Source organism: Candida jiufengensis (genome assembly GCF_024610255.1).
Source record: "Candida jiufengensis strain CBS 10846 chromosome Unknown scaffold5, whole genome shotgun sequence".
Classification (NCBI taxonomy): Eukaryota; Fungi; Ascomycota; class Pichiomycetes; order Serinales; family Debaryomycetaceae; genus Lodderomyces; species Lodderomyces jiufengensis.
The window spans coordinates 884,070-907,381 of record NW_026261558.1 but is presented as its reverse complement, the minus strand read 5'-3'; the positions used below and the strand labels follow the sequence as shown (position 1 = coordinate 907,381).

At 27.8% G+C, this 23,312-nt stretch overlaps 9 protein-coding genes across 9 annotated transcripts; 3 read left to right on the top strand and 6 right to left on the bottom strand. All coding sequences in view use genetic code 12, as the record gives it.

Moving 5' to 3' along the window:
- Nucleotides 1-636: 636 nt before the first annotated feature.
- KGF54_001816 (uncharacterized protein) lies at nucleotides 637-2,139 on the top strand (the record flags this gene model as incomplete). The annotated part of the gene is made up of 1 exon (XM_051762227.1): nucleotides 637-2,139. The coding sequence occupies one exon, from the start codon at nucleotides 637-639 to the stop codon at nucleotides 2,137-2,139; it is 1,503 nt and encodes a 500-aa protein (XP_051621354.1).
- Nucleotides 2,140-3,056: 917 nt separating this feature from the next.
- OSH3 (oxysterol-binding protein related protein) lies at nucleotides 3,057-5,564 on the top strand (the record flags this gene model as incomplete). Its single annotated transcript, XM_051762226.1, has 1 exon — nucleotides 3,057-5,564. The coding sequence occupies one exon, from the start codon at nucleotides 3,057-3,059 to the stop codon at nucleotides 5,562-5,564; it is 2,508 nt and encodes an 835-aa protein (XP_051621353.1).
- A 2,623-nt stretch (nucleotides 5,565-8,187) lies between these two features.
- On the bottom strand, nucleotides 8,188-9,255 carry KGF54_001814 (uncharacterized protein; the record flags this gene model as incomplete). The annotated part of the gene is made up of 1 exon (XM_051762225.1): nucleotides 8,188-9,255. The coding sequence occupies one exon, from the start codon at nucleotides 9,253-9,255 to the stop codon at nucleotides 8,188-8,190; it is 1,068 nt and encodes a 355-aa protein (XP_051621352.1).
- A 410-nt stretch (nucleotides 9,256-9,665) lies between these two features.
- Nucleotides 9,666-10,724, bottom strand: KGF54_001813 (uncharacterized protein; the record flags this gene model as incomplete). Its single annotated transcript, XM_051762224.1, has 1 exon — nucleotides 9,666-10,724. One exon carries the CDS (start codon nucleotides 10,722-10,724, stop codon nucleotides 9,666-9,668), a length of 1,059 nt encoding a protein of 352 aa, XP_051621351.1.
- Nucleotides 10,725-12,796: 2,072 nt separating this feature from the next.
- KGF54_001812 (uncharacterized protein) lies at nucleotides 12,797-13,594 on the bottom strand (the record flags this gene model as incomplete). The annotated part of the gene is made up of 1 exon (XM_051762223.1): nucleotides 12,797-13,594. One exon carries the CDS (start codon nucleotides 13,592-13,594, stop codon nucleotides 12,797-12,799), a length of 798 nt encoding a protein of 265 aa, XP_051621350.1.
- Nucleotides 13,595-15,117: 1,523 nt separating this feature from the next.
- On the bottom strand, nucleotides 15,118-16,131 carry KGF54_001811 (uncharacterized protein; the record flags this gene model as incomplete). The annotated part of the gene is made up of 1 exon (XM_051762222.1): nucleotides 15,118-16,131. One exon carries the CDS (start codon nucleotides 16,129-16,131, stop codon nucleotides 15,118-15,120), a length of 1,014 nt encoding a protein of 337 aa, XP_051621349.1.
- A 274-nt stretch (nucleotides 16,132-16,405) lies between these two features.
- KGF54_001810 (uncharacterized protein) lies at nucleotides 16,406-17,398 on the bottom strand (the record flags this gene model as incomplete). The annotated part of the gene is made up of 1 exon (XM_051762221.1): nucleotides 16,406-17,398. The coding sequence occupies one exon, from the start codon at nucleotides 17,396-17,398 to the stop codon at nucleotides 16,406-16,408; it is 993 nt and encodes a 330-aa protein (XP_051621348.1).
- Nucleotides 17,399-17,665: 267 nt separating this feature from the next.
- ECM38 (Ecm38p) lies at nucleotides 17,666-19,354 on the bottom strand (the record flags this gene model as incomplete). Its single annotated transcript, XM_051762219.1, has 1 exon — nucleotides 17,666-19,354. The coding sequence occupies one exon, from the start codon at nucleotides 19,352-19,354 to the stop codon at nucleotides 17,666-17,668; it is 1,689 nt and encodes a 562-aa protein (XP_051621347.1).
- A 523-nt stretch (nucleotides 19,355-19,877) lies between these two features.
- Nucleotides 19,878-23,232, top strand: RAD2 (ssDNA endodeoxyribonuclease; the record flags this gene model as incomplete). The annotated part of the gene is made up of 2 exons (XM_051762218.1): nucleotides 19,878-19,899; nucleotides 20,153-23,232. The coding sequence occupies 2 exons, from the start codon at nucleotides 19,878-19,880 to the stop codon at nucleotides 23,230-23,232; spliced, it is 3,102 nt and encodes a 1,033-aa protein (XP_051621346.1).
- Between the last annotated feature and the right edge of the window lie 80 nt (nucleotides 23,233-23,312).

Genomic DNA, 23,312 nt, shown 5'->3' with positions numbered 1-23,312 from the left:
TGGTTTGATTTGATTTGAAAATGTAGTATATAAGTCAGTACAAAATCTCACTTTTTTTGCAACAAATTTTAAGAAAAAATAATTAAAATATCTAAACTTATTTATTGTTAAGAATTATTAATCTAAAGATGCCATTTTTTTATCAATGTACTTTCTGTTGTGTTATTTATAATGATAAAGATGTTTGTGAATATCATCAAATTAAAGATCATGAAAGAAAAGAAGGTGATTATAAAATAAAATCAATCTACAGAGAAGATTAAATTTTGTTATTAGTGTGCTCAGTTCTTATGAAATGATGTCAAGTTTTTAATTTTTCTGTTATTAAAAGGTTTTTTGAATACGTTATTTAATTTTTAGTTTGATGATTTGCTTTAATGATGTGCTATATTTGTCAATATTATATATGTTTTGTTATTTAATTGTTCTTATTTGTTTAAATTCAAGTCCTGTAGAGTCTTTTGCAACCATATAAAAGATACCATATGTCGTATTTTTGTGCTAGTGTCCTAACTTATGTTTTAGCGTCTCTATCTTATACTTATATATATCGCGGAATTCAAATTCTATTTTGCTCCACATTTAAACTAATTATAATATAAATCATAGAATAGAACTTATCAATAAATAATAAAAATGTTAACTTTAATGGAAGAACTAGAAGAGAAAGAAATGGTTAAATACGATGATTCACTAAAAATTAAAAACTATTCAACTTCATTCAATCTACTATCAAATGACAAAGTTCCAGACCTTCGAAATCTAAAATATAAAACTAATACTGATCATTTAAATTGTCCTATATGTCAACAACCTTTCATAAATCCATTAACAACAATATGTGGACATACTTTTTGTAAAGAATGTATACATGAATGTTTAAAATCACTACATAATAATAATAATAATAATAACAACAACAACAACAACAATAGTAATAGCAATAATAACGAAATTGTTACAATAGGTCATTGTCCTTTAGATAGAACCCCAATAGATTCAGCAAATATAAATGATTTATTCCCAACTCCTTTAATAGTGACAAATCTAATAGATGATTTAAAAGTTTATTGTTTGAATCACGAAAGAGGTTGTGATTGGTCTGGTAGTAGATGGGAAGTTGAACATCATATATTAGATAAATGTCCATATACTGGAGTAATTTGTAATGGAAAAAGAAAATCAAATGATGAACTTGAAGAAGAAAAAGAAGAAGAAGATTTAAAAAGTGCAACATGTTGTAAATTAATAGTTGAAAGAAGACATTTTGAAGATGTTAAATTAAATGAATGTGTTCATAAAATATTTAAATGTGAATTTTGTGATGAAGAAATAACAAAAATAACAAAATTAAATCATTTACAAAAGGAATGTTTATATAACTACAAGACTTGTAAAATATGTGATAATGATTCAATACCTGAAAAAAATTTAGAAAAACATCAAGAAAATTGTATTAAAACTGGTAAAATAAAATGCCCAGCAAATGAAATTGGATGTTTATGGATTGGTAATAATGAAACATCTTTGGAATTTCATTTACAAAATGGTAATTGTCAATTAAATCAATTTTTACCATTTTATAAAACCATAAATAATAAAATGAATAATTTAGAAAAAGAAAATCAATTTTTACAAAAACAATTATATAAAATATTAGATTCTATAATACAAGGTAAAATAACAAATTTAGGATATAATGAAAATATAGAAGAAATTAATAAATTTCAAAATATTGAAGATCAAGATAAATTAATTTATTTAAATTTTGAAATTGATAGATTAAAATTTGAAATTAATGAAAAATTAATACCATTTATGAATAAAACTAAAACTAATAATGAACAAGATACAATGATTAAAAATTTAATAAATGATAATTTTATAATGAGAGAAGATATGAATTTACAAAGAATTATGATAAATAGTTTAAGAAAACAATTACAATTTTTATTATTTTCAAGAAATAGAATAACTGGTGGTAATAATAGTAATAATAATCAAAATTTGAATCCGTTGACATTTGGTCCAAATATAGGATCACCTTTACATAATGAAGAAATGATGATGATGATGCCAGAAATGTATGAAATTGGTTCAAGAAGTAATTCAGAAGAAAGATTAAATATAAAATTGTAAAGAAAGCTAATGTAGAATATATATATAGTATATATAATCTTATGAATTTAATGAAATAATTATGATAATATCAGAAGTAAGACTTATACAACAGTTATAATAATTCTCTAATCAAATAAATGTGAAAAATTTTGAAACTTTCATTTAGAATTTTAATTTAGTAATTTTAATTTAATGAATTTAATTTTAATTTTTTTGCTCGGTAATAAAAATTCAATTTTTTTATTATGTGGGGTTTAGAATATTTAAATATAAATTGATTAAAAGTAATGATTCAAGTATTGAGCTTTAATCATATTACCTTTTGATCTTCAATTACTAAGTAAATGAAATATATGATCATCTCTTTAATAATATAATAATTGGACCATAACCCTTGATCATTAAAATCTTTTAGTTTAAGTTTTATTGTTTATTAATATAAATACATTTTTATATTCCTAATATTATTAAATATAATATTATAATAAATTTACAATTTCAATTATTACTTAATTAAGTTACAATACTATTAATTATTATATTGAAACAAAATCAACAAAAATTTCAATTTTTTACAACTCAATTTTAAATAGTTTCATTTATATATATAATTATAGATTTTTTTTCATTTTTTTCAATTCTTATAGACTCATTATTTCAATTCATTTATCAATTAAATTAATCAATTCATCTTACATCATATCAATTTCATCAATCTATTTAAAATCAAATCACTTTCATTATTACTTTTAAATTTTAACTTACCCCTGATTTAGCAACCACAAAAGATTAATATATATCAATCAAAACGTTCCTTTACTAATTTTAATATTACAGTCATTTTTATTTTAATATTCATAGCTTCATATAAGATAAGCTTTAATCTACAAACTCGGAATAATAGAATTTTTTAAAAAATGCCATCACTTAATACAATGGAAACTTTAGAAATTCATTCAAAAGATTTTTTAATAAAATGGATTAATGTACCTGAAAATTCAATAATTGATTGGCAAGTAAAACCTTTAAAAAAATCAATTAATTTTGCATTTTATCAAAAAAAAGATGATCAATCATCATCAATTGGTAATGGTTCATTTAATACTTTAACTCCAAGTGATGGTTCTTCAACTCCTCCAAATTTAAGAAGTAGAACAAATTCAACTGCTTCAGTTAATCAATTTCATAAACCAAATGATGTTTATAAATCAAAATCAAGAAGTTCAACTTTATCATCAATTGGAGAATCTGATTTAATTTTAGTTAAAAATTATAATAAATTAGTTGCTAATGAATTAGTTCATGGAAAATATGAAGCTCCAAATGGTGGAATGTTTGCATTTGTATTTGATAATTCATTTTCCAAAACTATTGCAAAATCAGTAGAATTTAGTGCTAAAGTAGTTGTTAAAGAGGCACCTGATGCAAATATTCAACAACATGATCAACATGTATTTGAAAGTGATACTGAAGTACCAACAGGTGAAGTTTTACAAAGTATAATGTTAAAAAAAAGAAGAAAGAAATTACAAGGATTTACAAAACGTTATTTTGTTTTAAATTATAAAAGAGGTATTTTATCATATTTTAAAAATGATGATAATAAATTAAGAGGTCAAATGCCTATAAAAGAAGCTATTATATCAGCTAATCCTTCAAATAGAGAAATTATTATTGATTCAGGTATGGAAGTTTGGCATTTGAAAACTATTAACCAAGCTGATTTTAATGCATGGATTAATGCTTTCAACACTGTTAAGAAACAAGATAATAAAGCTACACCACCTCAATCATCTGGTTCAAGTGCTTCATCTACTGAATTATTAATTGTTGCTAAAAAAATTGAAAAATTAAAATTAGATTTCAATTCACCATTAATTAATGAAATTCATCAAGATGTTTTGAATTTATTGAATAGAAGTAAAGGTGGGGCAGATCATTCTCAAGCTACAGCTGGTGGGTTTGCTTCAGATGTTCAATCAGTATATTCAAGCGAATTCCACGATGCTGAAGATCATTTTGATGATGATGGTGTAAATATTTTAGAAGATGGTGGAATTTATACTCAAGATGAAGAAGATCAAGTTGGTGATGTTTCATCAGATGAAGAAGAAGACGACGAAGAGGAAGATGACAATTATGGAGCTGTTACTGGTGGAGCTGTTGCTGGAGGAGCAACGGGTACTGTTGGTTATGCATCAAAAGAAGCAGAACAACAAGAACTTCCACAACCAACTGTTACAGGAGAAGAAGAAACATTATATCCATTACCACATGATCCAGTTCCAAGAAATTCCGACATACCCGTTTGTACTCATACCCCACCATCATTACTTAGTTTTGTGCGTAAAAATGTTGGTAAAGATTTATCAACAATTGCTATGCCAGTTACTTATAATGAACCAACTACAGTATTACAAAAATTTGCTGAGTTGATAGAATATCCAGAAGTTGTTTCAAATGCTTTAGGTTCAGATTTCCAAGATGAATCTGGTGAAAAAGTTTTAAGAATTGCAGCATTTGCATTAAGTGCTCTTTCATCACTGAGAGCTAAAGAAAGAAATAAACGTAAACCTTTTACTCCATTATTAGGTGAAACTTATGAATTAGTACGTGAAGATCTCGGGTTTAGATTAATTTCTGAAAAAGTGAGTCATAGACCACCCGTTTTTGCTTATCAAGTTGATACCGATAGTTGGTCAATGAATTTTGCATTATCACCATCACAAAAATTTTGGGGTAAACAATCTGAAGTTACAACAAAGGGTGTTGTTGTATTAAAAGATAAATCAACTGGTGAAGAATATTCTTGGACTCAACCAACAACTATGATTAAAAATATTATTGCTGGTGAAACTTATGCTGAGCCAACTGGTACAATTACTATAAAATCTTCAAATGGTTACAAAGCAGTTGCTGAATTTGCTAAAGGTGGTATGTGGAGTGGTAGATCAGAAGAAGTTACAGTAAAAGCATTTGATAATAAAAAGAAAGAATTAACATACACTGTTAATGGTAATTGGACACAAAATTTTACATTAAAAACCAATTCAACTGAAAAAACAATTTGGCAAGCTGGTGAATTATTACCAAATTATCAAAAAAAATATGGTTTTACAACATTTGCAGGTACATTAAATAAAATTACTGAAATGGAACAAGGTAAAATTCCACCAACTGATTCAAGATTTAGACCAGATTTACAAGCTTATGAAAAAGGAAATGTTGATCAAGCAGAAGAATTAAAAATTAAATTAGAACAAGATCAAAGAGTTAGAAGAAAAGAATTAGAAGATTCTGGTAAAGAACATATTCCTCAATTTTTTAAATTTGTTGGTAATGGACCTGTTGATGAAGGTAAATGGGAGTTTATTACTGGTGAACAAAGTTATTGGAATAGAAGAAAAAATCAAGCATGGGATGGTTTAGTTCAATTGTGGTAGAGAAATCGATGAACTTTTGCACGTGAAGATACAAATACAAGTTACAAAATTTGATTCACTATATAGTTATTTAGGATAGTTTAGTTCAATTGTGGTAATAACTACAACTTATTTTAGATTAATTTAAAAAATAGAATATATAGTAAATAAATGAAGTAAAACTTTATACTCTTCAAAAAAAACGCTGAAACATTATCAAACTTATTTTGATATTGTCTGTAAACATTTCCTATTCTAAAGTTTCACCTTCATTGAATGATCCATCAGAATTAAACGTTTACTAAGTGTTCCCAACCGCCAGCAAGTCAAGCACAAGGTCGACCCAAATTAACCAAATTAATTTACGTGGTGCAGGCCACAACTTTTCGACAGTTTAACCTCTAACTTCACATTAAAAACCATCAATCTAATTTAAAAAGATTTTTGGTACAGGGAAGGCCTTTGACAACCTCCACCTGTTGTTAAATTCTGAACCCCAGATTAAAATATCTTCTAAATTTAGATTGTATATTGTTATTTTTAAAACCCCAAATTGAATTATTTTCAATACCCCAAGTTGTATTATTTTAAAACCCCAAGTTGTATTATTCTAAAACCCCAAATTGTATTATTTTTAAAACCCAAATTGTATTTATTAATTTTTAAACCCCAAATTGTATTATTTTGAAACCCCAAATGTATTTATTAATTTTTAAACCCCAAATTGTATTATTTTGAAACCCCAAATGTATATATTATTTTTAAACCCCAAGTTGTATTATTTTTTAAACCCCAAGTTGATATTTATTATTTGTTAAAACCCCAAGTTGAATTTATTATTTAAAACCCCAAGTTGAATTAATTTTTAAACCCCAAATTGAATTATTTTTAAACCCCAAGTTGTATTAATTTTTAAACCCCAAATTGAATTTATTATTTAAAACCCCAAGTTGAATTTATTATTTTTAATACCCCAAATTGAATTATTTAAAACCCCAAGTTGTATTAATTTTTAAACCCCAAGTTGATATTTATTATTTGTTAAAACCCCAAGTTGTATTATTTGTTAAAACCCCAAGTTGTAATATTCTAAAACCCCAAATTGTATTATTTTTAAAACCCAAATTGTATTTATTAATTTTTAAACTCCAAGTTGTATTATTTTTAAAACCCAAATTGTATTCATTAATTTTTAAAACCCAAATTGTATTATTTTGAAACCCCAATTGTATTTATTATTTTTAAACCCCAAATATACATATTATTTTAAAACCCTAATTGTATGTATTTTCTTAAAACCCAAGTTATTGTTGTTGAATCCCAAGTTGTACTAAATGTAAGAAATGAATAAGTTATAATGATCTAGTAGTAGTTATTTGTTAATGTATGTTAATAATATATAAAACCTAAATAAAACTAGTTTTTCAGATCTAGGGAAATTAAACCTTTATTTATAATCTTTTGAAATTATTTCAAATCAAGGGCCACAATCCTTAATTCTCATATTACACCAATATGAAACAATATTTTACCATACTTAAATAATCGAAAGGGGTTATTAATAAATTAAATCCCCGCATTTGTAATCTCTTGTTTATATTATATTGGGTTGTTTCAGATATGATCTATAACTTCTAATTTTAGATTAATTTTTCTTAACTATACAAAATAAACTATTTGAGGTTTGCACGACCTAACACATTTAAATTAATTATGAGATAACTCCTCCATTTCATTAATTGAAAAGGCGTTTTGAACGTGAGGGGTTCACAACGGCGTGATTAATTAATTGATAAACATCAGTTATTAATTATCCTTATCATAGTTAATATCTAAACTTTCTATTTATAGATTTATTTATAATTATTTATATTTATATATTAAATTATTTACTAACAGATGGTAGCTATTCAATTCTAAATCTTAAGTATGTAATTCTAGTTTAGTATGTAATATATTGAATTGTATGTAATTGAGTTTGCCAACTATTAACTGTTTACTAACAAGACCTTCTCTAATCGATACTGAAACAAGCTCGAGATCTTGTGTAACAGGTTAAGAACTACGTACTACTAACAGTATTTTCTCTCACTTTCAAATTTATAATCCTTAAAAAATTAGCAGAATTCCGGTTTTTAAGTCAGATGTTGGCGAATTCTTGAACCCTAAAAAGTACGTAAACTTTGCAAAAGTCACGTGCTAAACCGGAAACGCGTCTGAAACTACCACCAAAAGTCAAGTAGAGTTATTGTTAATAAGTTTCAACTCTATATATCAATTGCTCAAGTATTCAGTTAAATTTACTTTTTTGAATAGTAGAATCTAATTTCGTATTCAAACTCTTAACAAGTGTAATAAATTGAAAAAGATTTAATTGTTTTTGAATACAGTTTCGCTCATACAAATTACATTTGCTTTTGGTCTAAAAATGTAACGTACAACTTCTTCCTTTGGAATACGGTGTTTATAATTTCTGAATGATAGATTCGGAGTTGGATTATGGATGAAAAGATTAAAGAGATTTAAAAAAACTAAAAATCAAATTATCTAATTAAATGAACCTACATTGTATGCTATTAATTGAACTAAATCAACTAGTTAATTCTCAGTATAATTCGATAGTTTTTAATCAAAAAATTGCAATTCAAAATAAATAATTTTGATTCAATTTAACTGCCATTGATTGTTTCCATATTTCTGCATTAATATCTTTTACTTTTTTCAAAACAGAAGCCATACAAATCATAATTAAACATTCTTCATTTAATGAAAATAAACTATCATAATCAACATTAGAATTTGTATTATAAATATCATTAATTAATAATTCCGCCAAACCCAACTTACCTAATTCAAATTCAACTTGAGCCTCACCAAAAACTGCATTGTTTGTTGTCCCATAATATTCAGGTTTAACTGCATCAGAATCTGGATGAATTTTTGATTTTATATATGATTTTAACAATGGATTGGGTTTATTATTTAATTTATTACCTATACCATCCCAGTTATCACATAATGATGGTTGCTCTGGTGATAAGATAGTATGTTTTAAACCATACTTTACTTGATTTAATCTATAAAAAAAAGGCTTACCTGATTCTTCAATCCATCGTAGTCTTTGACCTTTATAATTGTAATCATAAATAGGAAATGTAGTATGAGAGAATAATGTGATTTGAAAATTTGTTTTGTCATTAGTTGGATCAGGTTTAATATTAAGTACAAATGAAGTGTAACCAGTTTGACTAAATTTTTTAACGATACAATAATCGTAATAATTCTTATCGATATCAAATGAAGTTTGAGGATCTGGTAAATGTCTTTTGATAATTAAATATTTTGAAGACAATGGGTTCAGACTAACCTCAACTTTAAATAAAGGTATACCTATTCCTTGTTGTTGTAGTTTTATAACTTGAGGATCATTTTTTTTAGTTTTGCATAATTCATATTTGTTAATTGATCGATTACCAACAAACACTAATCCATCTTTGTAGTATCTTGTATTTATGACAATTGACCAATTTTTTAACGGTACTTCTTGAAAATAAAATGGTATTTTACCTACTGGTGGATGATAATATGAAGGAGGTTCTGGTTTTGATTCTTTCTTGACTGTGCTAGATTTTTTTTTGTCAGTTTGATCATTCTTAGTTATTATATCTTTTGATTCTTTTGAGTATATCGGTAGCGGTTCATCTTGATGCATTGTAATGTAAGGTACCTATCAAAGTATTAGTTTTTGAATTCTCAAAATTTTCTTATTCTATTTATATAATTTTATTCTCGTATTGTAATTTTGTGGAGGAATATTTTAAATGCCGGGTATCATTTATTTTTTTTAGATTAAAGTTAGATTATGCATATATTAATGCGGCTGAGTAATATTAGTTTATTAGATTTAAAGATTTAATAATAAATTTCAAAAATGTAATTATATATTAAATAAAAAAACGTAAATGAAGCGCATAAATAATTAAATCTAAAATTAAAAAAAAATATAGAAAATAGAATTGAAGCTAACACGGTATTTGTAAAAAAGATCTCATAAGGTAATAATTACCAGTATTATTACCATCATCTTTATCATTTGATCAAACGTCAATACTCTGACCATTATTACTTTCTTTTCAGACTCAGAGCAACAGGACCTTTGATTACTTGCTTTCTAGATATATCAATAATTATATCTTTTTCCATTTTTATAATAGTAGCAATACATATTTTAACTAAAGCTTCTTGATTCAATGAAGATATACTATCATAAGTTGCATAAGAATTTGTATTTGTGATATAATCAAAATATTCATTAGATGTATCATCAATTCTCAATTCTGCTAAACCTAACTTACCTAATTTGAACGAAGAAGCAGCTTGACCGAATATCTCAGTAGGTTCTGTTCCATAATATTCCTCCTTAACAATACTTGAATGATTATTTGATTTAAAGAAAAATGAAGCAAAGCATTTGTTTTTTAAAAAAAAATTTTCATATCTACCATTCCAATTATCACATAAAGATTCTTGATCAGGTAATAATTTTGTATGTTTAAAACCATATCTTACTTGATTTAAATTGTTGAAAAACGGCATTACACTTTCATCAATCCATCTATACTTTTTATCATTATATACGTAATCATGAATAGGAATTCTTGAATGTGAAAGTAAAACAACTTGAAAATCTTCACTTCTTCTATAAACGTGTGGTGTAAAGTTGAAAATAAATGATGTAAAACCAGCATTTTTAGCTTTTCTAACATTACAAAAGTTATGATAATTAGTTTCAATGTTAAAGGAAGTATGTGGTTTTGGTGTATAAACTTTAAATAAAACTAATTTTGAATCAAATGAAGTTTTAGTATCAACTTCAACTTTAAATAATGGTATTCCAATTCCTTGCATATGTAATTGTTTTATTTCATCATCAATGCCATTTCTTCTATAATATTCATATTTAAAAATAGAATCTTTACCAACAAATATACAACCATCTCTATAATATCTTGTATTGAAAATAATGGACCAACCATTCAGAGGAGCTTTTTGGAAAAAAATTGGTACGTCACTAATTGGTGGTTCTAAATACGATGGTGGTGGTGATTCATTTTCAATCTCAACACTTGATGAATCACTTGGATTTTGTGTATATAATGGTAAGGGCTCTTCTGAAGACATTTTAATTATTTGATAATTATATTTGATTTTAAAAACAAATATACACATTTTGCAAAAACTGAAAGTTAATGAAGTCAAAGTGAATTTATATTCAAAGATAAATTGGAACTGAATACAAGATATACAATAATAAATTGTAAAGCCGACTCTAACCTTGTCGATAATATGAACAAATTCATTATAAAACCGTTTATGATCGGATAACTGATAAGAATGTGGTTAATGGTAAATACCGTTGATAATTTGCAAAATGTGTTCTTGATAAGAAAATAAGTCATCAATTTTTTGTAAGTTAATAATACCCCAGATTTCGTAAATTAAATTAATAACAAATTAAGCCGCATCGCTAATTTTGTGTCATATATTTTGAGATCTTGATGTTAGTTACTTTTAACGAACAAAATCACTAAAATAATGAAGTCAATAATAAAACAGTAATAGATCTACGAAAATATCATTTTTAAGGGGCATTTTATAATAGTTTTTATATTTGATTTAAATGACCAATTTTTTTTAGTAAGGACTTTCAATTCCAATGGAATAGCACTTTTTTTTATCTTATCTTCAACACCTCAAACAGTTGTGACAAATGACAATCTAATGTCAATACAGATCAAAGAATGGCTTTTAAAGATTTACGAACTTCGGTAAATGCATTAATACCTCGCTTCTTGAAGCTATTAGAAGGTAACGTGTTACGATTATTAAAGTGATTTTATATGAAATTTAGATCTACATACTTTATCAGCGAGATCCTTATCGACTTCACTAAATTGTAAGCGAACCCCTTCATTTTTCTTGTTCAGTACTTTTTTCCCTTTTCGAAAGCATTGCAATACAAATTAAAACAAATCTACTCTAATTAATGGGCAACGTGCTCTAGTAATTTATGTTGATTTGATTACTATTATAAGTGTTAGCTAATCTTTTAAAACAGCATAACCTCGGCTGATACCTGCATCAAATTCTCGTAGAATGCCAGAACATTACGAACCACAATTTTCAGGCTTAAAAACTTTCGAATCTTTGTTCACTATTCCTTTTTATAATGTTGATATATGAGAATTTGACTAATTATTGTCCAAAATACTAATTTCTCTATTTCAATAATCACATCATGAAGGTTGACTAGGTGTTAACATAATATGGTTAAATCCATATTTAACTTGATTTAAAATATCAAATTCATCAATAAAACTTTCGTCTATCCATCTATATTTTTTACCTCTGAAAATGTACTTATTGGTAGAAAAGAACATTAAAATAAAACCACCTAATATAATTGAGGAGTTTCTGAATCTGGTGCGAACTTAAAAACACATGAATTATAACCTACATGATGGTTTTTTATAACAGTTCAGCATTTACAACCATTTAATTCAAGATCAGAATCACCTTTCTGATTTGAAAGTACCTTTTAATTGTTTAGAGTTTAGACTCATTGGCTTAAATGGTACTTCAAAGATCGATCACAGAATTCCAATACCTTCTTTATGTAGATCTGAAACATAAGGATCTAGCTTCTTTTTTTTAAGTGCATCAGATCTTTTACCGGAACTTTAACTAACGAATATTCGAAACCCAGAAGTTCAAAACTTATTGTTTATAGCTATTGTACAACCATTTTGTGCATCTCGGAAATATATGGGTGGACGTAGTTATTGAAGAAATGGTTTCTCTTTTTTTGTATGTAGTAAGCTTCATTCATTATTGTTTTATGGTGATGTAGGTTAATGGCTGATTGTTGATAAAATTGTCGAAAGCAGTGGACATCCTAGACCGGGTCTGGTCACTTTTTGAATGGTTGAAGATCAATTGACTTGAAAAAAAAGAAAACAAATTGGAATAGAGAAATCAAACTGAAATAAATACAAGAAGATACAAATATTTATTTACGAGAGTTTTTGTACCTCATAAAACTTCACTATCAAATATGACTTGATAAAATTAGTAGAACAATAAAAAATAAATTGTTAATAATTACAATTTCTCAAATCCTTTTCAAAAAAATAAAGTGATATCTAGCTTTCTTACAGAGTGAAAACAAAATGTTCAATGAGTACACTCGAAACTTAAAGAAATTTGTTATTGACGCGCCAAATTGATTCAACCAAATCCCACACATTTTCATTCTGATCCATGACTTCGAGAACCGACTCATAAATTGATAATGGACTATAAAAAAGCCCCATATCTAGGAGATCCTGTAATGTATAATCCCTTTTCAAATATATTTCAAATTTCTTTAAGAATTTTTTACAACGTGTTTTAGTATTAGTTAAGTTAGATATGTTATTCGGTTTTACTCCTGATTCAGTTTTTTTAATTAAAATTTTACCACTTGTAAAAAAATACAATGGCCATTGACATGAAATAACCTGAAAATGACTAGGGGAATATAATCTTATATTATCAGCATACAAGGTATCACCAAGTTGATAAAAAACTGGCCACCAACTTATATATAAATTGGGATTAGTTAAATATAACTTTGCTAATTCAAAAGCGTATGAATCATTAGCTATACTAGTGCAAATATATAATTTTTCCAAATTTGAGACATCGATTCCATTCACATTTAGAAAGTTCGATGAAATTAAAAGACTCTTTAATTTTGCCAAATTTGCATTTTTCATAAACGATGTAATTTTAAAAGTGTCAGACTTGATCCTTGATTCAAATCCTGGATCATTTAATTGTGAAATTGACAATGAAGCGATATTCTCTGTATTAAAGTATTTATCAAGAGTAAACAACCATTCGTCAAGTTCTTCATAGTAAACCTTTTTATATCCATTCGCTTTTCTTTTCGAAAAATCACTCCAAAATATCAAATCAAGTTGTTTGATTTTGCACTCTATTTTATTCATTTTAGCAAGAATTGAAGGATCTGCTAAATTAATAGTTTTTTCATAAAATGAAAGATGTAATATTTCAAGATTTTTAAAAAAATTAATTTGATTAAATAAATTCAATGTCTTTTGGCTTTTCAGGAAATCTATTAAAATAAAATTTTAAAACTTTAAGGTTATCATGGAAAAAAGTAACAAAGTCTTTAGGAATTTGAGGCACCTTCTTAAATCTATAGAGCCTTTCAATACTTTTTGGAAAGCAAAGAGCTTCCTTTTCTTTTGAAACATGCTCCTTAAGCACCAAAACACAACCAGAATTTGTTGAGTCAAGACTTATGTAACGAAGGTTCTCAAAATAATTTTGAATTTGTTTTAAAAAATGATATCCTGGATAGTACAGAATGCAAGACTCTGAATCTGTTCTGAAATCATTTTCAAAACTTAGATGATGTATATTTTGATATCTATTAATTTTTTCTTCAAAAAAATATTTCTTAAAATTTGAGCCTGAAATGATAGTGTATTTTTTGGTGATATCATTTAAAATATTTTTTTAAATCTCCAGTTATAAGACCGTAACGTTTCATGGTAGGAACACTTTTTTCTTTCATCCGACGAATCATAAGGGTATTCCAAACATTCTACACCATAAACATGAATAAATTTATAAAGTTTTTTAAGTCCAGTTTTATAATAACTTGAATTCAAAGGCATTAAAGCTAGAACCATATGTTGATCAAGTTGTTGAAGAATCACTTCTAGAATCTCTTCCGGATATTGTAATAAGTTTTTCATACTGTTCTTGGAGTCAAAATGAGAGACAACGCCCTTTTTTTATGTTTCATGTTCTTTTTATATATTTTAATCAGTATTTCGCACAGTCATGAAACAATACCCCTTAAGAACTATGTTTGGGAAGGAATAAGTTTTTGTGCATAAAATTGAAAACGTATAATGTCAACTTGATATATGGAGTATTAGTCACTAGTAATCTTGTCCAAAATTCCCTGTATAAGTTTATCTGATCTAAAGTTTTGCATTTGACCCTCAAGTAAAGATTCAACATCATACAGCTTCGGGATAACTGATAAAATTCTTGCAACCAGGTCATTCAACTACAGCAGGCTCAATACAAAGGTCAAAAGTTTTTCAATAATAGTTTAAGTCAAATGAGTTATTCGATAGATTGTAATCAATGATGTGATGTCTAATGATGTCATGTCTAATGATGTCTAAATTTGATTTTTGCAACCATTTCGAGATAATCTGTTATTTTTCAAATTAATAGGGTACCATAATATTAGATTTAAAAAGATAACAGCTTCACCGTCCATTTATCAATCGCCCCATAATTTTTTGACCAGAGTTTTCAGATATTATCACTGATGAGAACAATGAAGTGGTAGTTTTCGTTTTTATCAGTCAAGAAATACTTTTCTCATACAAGTTTGTTCAATATGTGATAAGCTGAAACACAATCGCTCAAAAGAAGGTACTAAAAGGATATAATAATAAGTAAAAAACACATACAAAAATTTTATTCATACACCCATAGAAATCAAAAAATTATTATTAGCACCAGATCGTAATCTTCTCTGCTGCTGTCTTCTCTTTTCTTGCTCAATATCTTTTTCTCTTTTTAAAACAGTAGCAATACAAGTTAAAACTAAAGCATCTTCGTTAACAGATAAAGTACTTTCATAATTTTTATTAGAATCACCACTATAAGTATCTGCCGTTTTTAATTCTGCATAACCTCGACTAGAATAAGAATCAGCTTCTCCCAAGATTGCGGAACATGAGTGACCATAGTATTCTGGTTTTGGAAATCTTGATCTAGAATTTAATTTCGTTTTAAAATATGATGATAAGTACGGATTTGATTTTTTGTTATCCAATTTATTATGTTTTCCATCCCAACTATCGCATAGTGAAGGTTGATCAGGGGTTAACATTGTATGTTTGAAGCCAAATATTACTTGATATAAAGTATTGAATCTATCAGCATAACTCTCATCTATCCATCTATATCTTTCACCTCTAAATATATAATCACTTATTGGTAATGTTGAGTGTGAAAACATGAAAACTTGAAAATTCAATTGTGGAGCTTTAGGATCTGGTGTAAATTCAAATATATAAGTATTATAACCCATGTGAGAATATTTTTTGACAACACAATAATCATAGTTATTTACATCAGCATCAAAAGCACCTTGTGAACTTGGTAAAAATCTTTCAATTGTCATAAATTTAGAACTCATTGGATTTAAGGGTAATACAATTTTTAATAATGGAATTCCAATACCTTGTCTTTGTAAGTCCATAACATTAGCATCATTTTTCTTTTTCTTAAAAGCATCATATTTTTCACAAGCATCTTCACTTACAAATATCCAATACCCACCAGTCCAAAACCTATTATTTATCACAATTGTCCAGCCTTTAGGTGCGTGTTGGAAATACACTGGCTCTTGTTGAGGAATTGATTGCTTTCTTTCTTGAATATAGTTTACTTCTCCATTGTAGGAAGGTGGTTGCTGTTTATCAAACATGAATGAGAAGTTGTTGTATGAAATTACGTCTGAATTTTCAGTATTTAGAACATTGTTATTGGAAATGGACTTGAGTATAAATAGTCATTCCTAGTTAATAGATTAAATGTATAAATTAGTCTGATTTTAATGCCGTTTACTTAAGGCTTAGGTAAAAAACTTATAAGAAAATAATTAAAGAAATAAATACGAATGACTTCAATTTACGAGATTTAATTTTATTTCTTATCTATTATAAATAACCAACAATAATTAAATTATTCCATGGATATCCTCAGAGCATTACTTCAGCCTCTTGTCTATCCTCAATTATATCTTTTTGTCGTTTCAAGACGGTTGCAATACAAATTAGTACCAAAGCATCTTGATTTATTGATAAAATACTATCATAATTAACATCTGATTCAGTATTATATAAATCATCAATTCTTACCTCTGCAAAACCCAACTTGAAATAAGCCTCTGGCTCTCCCAAAATTGCAGAACACCTTGTACCATAATATTCAGGTTTAGGTACTCTTGTTTTAAAATTAAATTTTTGTTTTAGGAATGATGCTAAAAATGGATTTTCTTTAGTTTTATCTAATTTATGACTTTTACCATCCCAATTATCACATAAAGATGGTTGATCAGGAACTAGAATGGTGTGTTTGAACCCAAATTTTACTTGAAACAATTTTTTAAAATAATCAATAAATGTTTCATCTATCCATCTATGTCTTTCGCCATTATACATATAGTCATGGACCGGAAATCTTGAATGAGAAAACATAGTAATTTGAAAATTTCCTTTATCTGTATCTTTATCTGGTTTGAAATCAAAAACATAGGAGTCATAACCGATATGATAATGTTTTTTTACTGTACAAAATTCATAAAAATGTTTATCAATATCAAAAGGACCATCAGGATTAGGATAGTATCTTCTAAAAGTCAAAAATTTAGTTGTTATAGGATTATGTGGAACTAACACTTTAAGTAATGGAATACCAACGCCTTGTCTTTTCAAATCCATAACATTGGAATCAGTAGTGTTGTTTTTGAAAGCATCGAATTTTTCACTTGAATCCTTACTTACAAATATTCTAAAATTATCAGTCCAAGATCTATTATTTATAACAACTGTCCAACCCCTTGTTGATGCATCTTTAAAATATACTGGTTCATCACCTAAAATATGTTCTTCAAATGGTGGAGGTTGATCTTTCTTATCAATAAAGTAAGTTGATTTATTTGTATATGAAGGTGGAGGATCTTTTTTAATCATAATTTGGAAGAATTACGTTAATTTTGAGTAATCAACATAGTGATTTAAAAGTTGTAAAGGATACTTTGAATCAATTTATATAGCACTTTAAATTTAATTCAATTTAATAAAGTATTATTAAATCCGTTTTTGGTTAATATATACGGAGTTATAAAATTAAAATTACATAGCCTTCTATACGCGGCTTGTACAACTTTGAGAAATACACATTACAACTTAAAGTCACAAATAAGCCAAATAAAGTTAAGTTACTTAATTAATGTAGTTCTATACAAATGGTACAGCAGCTCCGTCACCTCTCATGTCACTACCTGCAGCATAAATCAACCCACCCAGTTGACCATTTTTACCTTCACTTTTAATAATTTGACCTCTACCAACCATTTGTCTTTTATAATCAGTCATTACCTCAACAGTATGTCCTAATGCTTTCAATTCTTCTATTGTTTTCTCTCCAACACCTTCTTCTATTTGTACAATTGTAATTGGAGTTCTTACAGGTCCATCAGCACCTCTTCCTCTATCTTTTGGATCATCATTATTTGAATTTAAAACAAATCTAGGAGAATCCAACGATTGTTGAGGTGTCATTCCAAAAATGATCATATTTAAAACATGTTGTACATGACATACAGGTTGTGCAAATCCTCCCATATTACCAAAAGCTGCATATAATGAATTATCTGATTTATTTGTAATCATACCTGGAATAATTGTATGATATGGTCTTTTACCACCTTCTAAACAATTTGATACTCCTGGACACAAATTAAAATTACAACCTCTATTCTGTAAACAAAATCCATATTTTTCAACTAATATACCAGACCCAAAACCCTCATATACTGAGTTTATAAATGAACATGCATTACCATTTGCATCAGTAACTGAAAAATAAACAGTATCTGATTTATATTTTGGATCTGGAACTCCATGTGTCATTGTTTCACCATCTATAATTTTATCAGGAGAAAATAATTTAGCTCTTGCTTTCAAATATTGATGATGTAATAAATCTTCGACTGGTATTTCTTTAAAAGTGGGATCAGTAACATATTCATCAGAATCATGGAACCCCAATTTGCAAGCTTCAATTAAAATATGTAAATATTCAGTTGAATTATGTTTTAATTTATATAGATCAATCTTACCTTCATTGTGTAATTCTTGAACTAGACCTAAAGCTAACAATGCAACTAACCCATGACCATTTGGAGGTATTTCCCACACATAATGATTTTGGAAATCTAATTTTATTGGCTCTACAATTGTTGAAGTATGGTTTTTAAAGTCATCCAAAGATAATTTATGATTTCTTTTAGAAGTTGTTTCTACTATAGCTTCAGCAATTGGCCCTTCATAGAATGCTTTTGCACCGTCATTACCTATGAGCTCTAGACAATCTGCAAATGGTATATTTTTAACAAATTCTCCTTCATTTGGCCCTCTTTCTCCATCTAATATGAAAGGATTATTTTTAGCATCTGGATTTTGACTCTTTAATTTCTTTACCGAACCTCTCCAGGAACGACTCGATAATTCTGAAACTGGAAACCCTTCTCTAGCTAAAGTTATAGCTGGTTGTAATATTTCTTTGAAATTAACTTTCCCAGAACCCCAGTTTTTATAAGCTTGATACCACCCATCAATTGCACCAGGAACAGTTACAGAAAACGCAGAAGTATAAGGAATTCTCGACATTGGGTTACCATTATTATGTTCGTTCCAAACATCTTGTGGGGTAATTTTTTGAGCGGCTCTACCACAACCATTTAATCCAAATACTTTACCATTAGTATGAAATAAAGCAAAAGCATCTCCTCCAATACCAGTAGATCCAGGTTCTGTTACACATAAAGCAGCTGAAACTGCAATTGCTGCATCAACACAATTTCCACCTTTATCTAATATTTTCAAACCAGCGGAATTAGCTAATGGTTGAGTTGATGCAACCATTCCCTTATGTGAATATACAGTTGATCTCCTCGAAGGAAATCTCATAAACTCACTTGACATATTTGATTTATTACTTTTAATCTTAATTGATCTTATTTGAATTTGAAAAATTGATCTCGTAAATTTATTCATAATATTAATAAAATGTAGATCTAAATCAATATTTATATTTAAATTTAATTTCATGCGAAATTTACTACTAAATTGGGAATAAAAATTCCGTTCCCGACCAAATCATATAATTATATACTTATATAATAGACTAAACACACAAAAACGATCCGATTTTTAAAATGTCTTAAAAGTTACAGTTAAAATCTTTTATTCATTAACAATTTATGATGATACCTCATTGATAAACTTTGAAATCTCAAGAGTCAAGAATTAATAGTTCATAATTGAAATTCATTTTTTCTTGATGAAAAATTTTATTCCATTAAAATTCAAGGACTAACGGGTAGATTAGTAAATTTAACTTTGACTCATGATTCTGGGGTAACGGTACATTGAAATTGAATATATTATGCAAACTTCAATTTTCAATAGTATGACAACTAAAAGAAGATATCATACTCCGAGTAGAATTAAAAATGTTAAAATTAAACCGATGTAAAAGAAAGATCTAATTCAAAACAAACGCTACCAAATTAATGCTTTTTTGTGTAATATTATGCCAAATATAGCAATAGTGAGGTTTAAACAAGTATGTTAAGTATTTGAGAAAATATTGTTAAGTCAAACACATATGAATTCATGAATTATCTTGAATGGGGGTTCAGTCATTATGGGATATAATAGGACCGTCAGCTAGACCTGTTAGATTAGAAGCATTATCCAGAAAAAAACTTGCAGTTGATGCATCAATTTGGATTTATCAATTTTTAAAAGCTGTAAGAGACAAAGAAGGTAACGCGTTACATTCATCACATATTGTCGGGTTTTTTAGAAGAATTTGTAAATTGTTATATTACGGAATTTTACCTATTTTTGTATTTGATGGAGGAGTACCAGTTTTGAAAAGACAAACTATTAATGAACGAAAGAATAGAAGGCAAGAAAAATCAGAATCAACTAGAGAAACTGCTCAAAAATTATTAGCTATTCAACTACAAAGAGAGGCAGAAGGTTCAATAGCTCCACGAAGGCAAATTAAACAAAAGTCTAAAACTCCAGATTATGATGAAGACGATGATGTAATTTATTTTGCTGATTTACCAGGTAATCAACAACCAGATGTTGAAAAATCACCAGAACAACCTAAATCAATAAAGTTTAGAAAAAAAGATGAATATCATTTACCAGACCTACATGAGTTTAAAGTTTCAAGACACGATCAGAGAATTATGCCAGATGATGAAGTGATAGAATCATTAGATGATTTTGATCATGTAGATGGAATTAATATTAATGAAGTTGATCCAAAATCTAAAGAATTCTCGAGATTACCAATAGCAACTCAATATATGATATTGAATCACCTTAGGCTAAAATCAAGATTAAGAATGGGATATAGAAAAGAACAATTACAAGAATTATTCCCGAACCTGATGGATTTTTCCAAATTTCAAATACAACAAGTTCAAAAAAGAAATTTCTATACTCAAAAATTAATGAATGTTACAGGAATGGGTGAAGATGTTAATGTTGAAAAAAGAATTGCTGGTGACAAAGATAGAAAATATGCGTTAGTTAAAAATGATGATGGATGGACTTTAGCACTTCAAGGTGGTGAGACAAGTATAACTAACCCTATCCACGTTTATTCCGAGGACGAATTGAAAGAAAAAGTTCAAAGTTTAAAGCAAGAGCAGAATTTGGAGCCAATAGTGGTAGACGATGTTGTTGATGATAGTGATGATGATTTCGAAGATGTACCATTGCAAGAGGAACAAGAAACTGAAATGGACAAAGAAGTACAAGAGGCGCTTATAAAGTCAATTTATGATCAATACAATACAAAAAGTGAGATTCAAAATGACGAAGAGGAGGATTTGAGGAGAGCAGTAGAAGAAAGTAAGCAAGATTATTTTAATTTAATGGAAGAGGAGAAGAATATGGAGCAAATTGATTCTACGAAAGAGAAGATAGATTTTGCCTCATCCTCATTATTTCCAATTCAACCATCATTTGTTGAGCAGCCAAAAGAAAAAATTGATTTTAGTTCGTCTTCTTTATTTGCAGAACCAATTGCTAAAATTGATGAACCGAAAACTATCAAGGCTGTTGAATTTTCCAAAAATACACCTACTAAAGAACCACAACAAAAAGCATTACCAATAAAAGAAATATCATCAAAAAATGAACTAAAAAACTCATTCATGTTTCAGCCAGAAGATTATAAAACCGGTAAGATTGAAATAACTAAAGGAAAAAATGAGAAAAAAGAAGAGTTCGTAAATGAACCAAAAGTTTATGAACCAGAAGATCTGGCATTTGAATTTTCTGACGAGGAGATAATAGTGGCCGATGAACTGAAGAAAACTAAAAAGCTGAAACCAAAATCATATAGCAAGGAAAAGTTCAAGCTACCAGATAGATCGCCAAAACAATCAAAAGCAGTGCAACAAAATCTACCTAGTTGGTTCCAAGATGAAGTAAAAAGAACTTTGAATCCTCATAATGAAAAGTTCGTTTCATACAATGGATTGGATATAGAAAATCAAAAGCAAAAGAAAGATGAGGAAGAAGATGCAGGTTTGATTCCATGGCATGAAGCTAAACAATATTTAGATGACGAGAATGAAGATGGTGTGGACGAAGACGAAGTGCAAGAAGTAAATCCTGACTTTGATGAAGGAACAATACCACATGAAAATAACGTTGTCCGTGATAATAAGACAAAACTGCAAGTAGAAGAAACTCAGAAAAGAAAACCAGCTGTAATTGATTATGATTTTGAAGAAGAAGATGAAGATAATTTAGTCAAACAATTACAAAATGAAGAATTTGATCATGAAAATTTAAGAACTCAAATAAAATCATCACATAATTTACCAATATCATCGATCGAAACAAGAATTACGGAAGAGCAATTGTTACAAGAAAAATTGGCGAAGGCTAAAAGGGACTCAGATGAAGTTACTGAAAATATGATTCACGATGTCCAAGAATTACTTAAAAGATTTGGTATTCCATTCATTACTGCTCCTATGGAAGCTGAAGCTCAATGTGCAGAACTTCTAAAGATTGGATTAGTAGATGGTATTATCACTGATGATAGTGATTGCTTTTTATTCGGTGGAGATAAAGTTTATAAGAATATGTTTAATCAAAAACAATTTGTTGAATGTTATTTCAAAGAAGACGTGGAGCATAAAATTGGTTTGACTCAAACAAACTTGATTGAATTAGCTTTACTTTTAGGAAGTGATTATACTGAAGGTATAAAAGGTATTGGTCCTGTTTTAGCAATGGAAATACTAGCAGAATTTGGAAATCTAAGAAAGTTCAAGTTGTGGTTTGATGAACATACTAAATCAGCTAAAGATAAGTCTAATTTAAATTCATTAGAGAAAAATTTGTTGACAAGAATCAAAAATGGGAAGTTGTACTTACCTGATGGATTTCCAGATAAAGTTATATTTGAAGCATATGAATTACCACAAGTAGATACTGATAAAAGTGAATTTAAATGGGGAGTTCCAAATTTAGATCAAATCAGATCATTTTTAATGTATAATGTTGGTTGGACTCAAGAAAGAGTTGATGAAGTTATGATTCCCTTAATTAGAGATTTAAACAAAAAGAAAGCTGAAGGTACTCAATCTACAATTGGAGAATTTTTCCCTCAAGAATATATACAAAGTAGGAAAGAACTTAATTTGGGTAAAAGAATGAAAACTGCCGCTAATAAATTGAATAAAAGAAGAAAAGTATAGAACTTGTATATATAATGTATAAATGAATAAGTCTAACGAAATATGTCTAAATGAATATGTTATGCCAAAGTTATACGCTA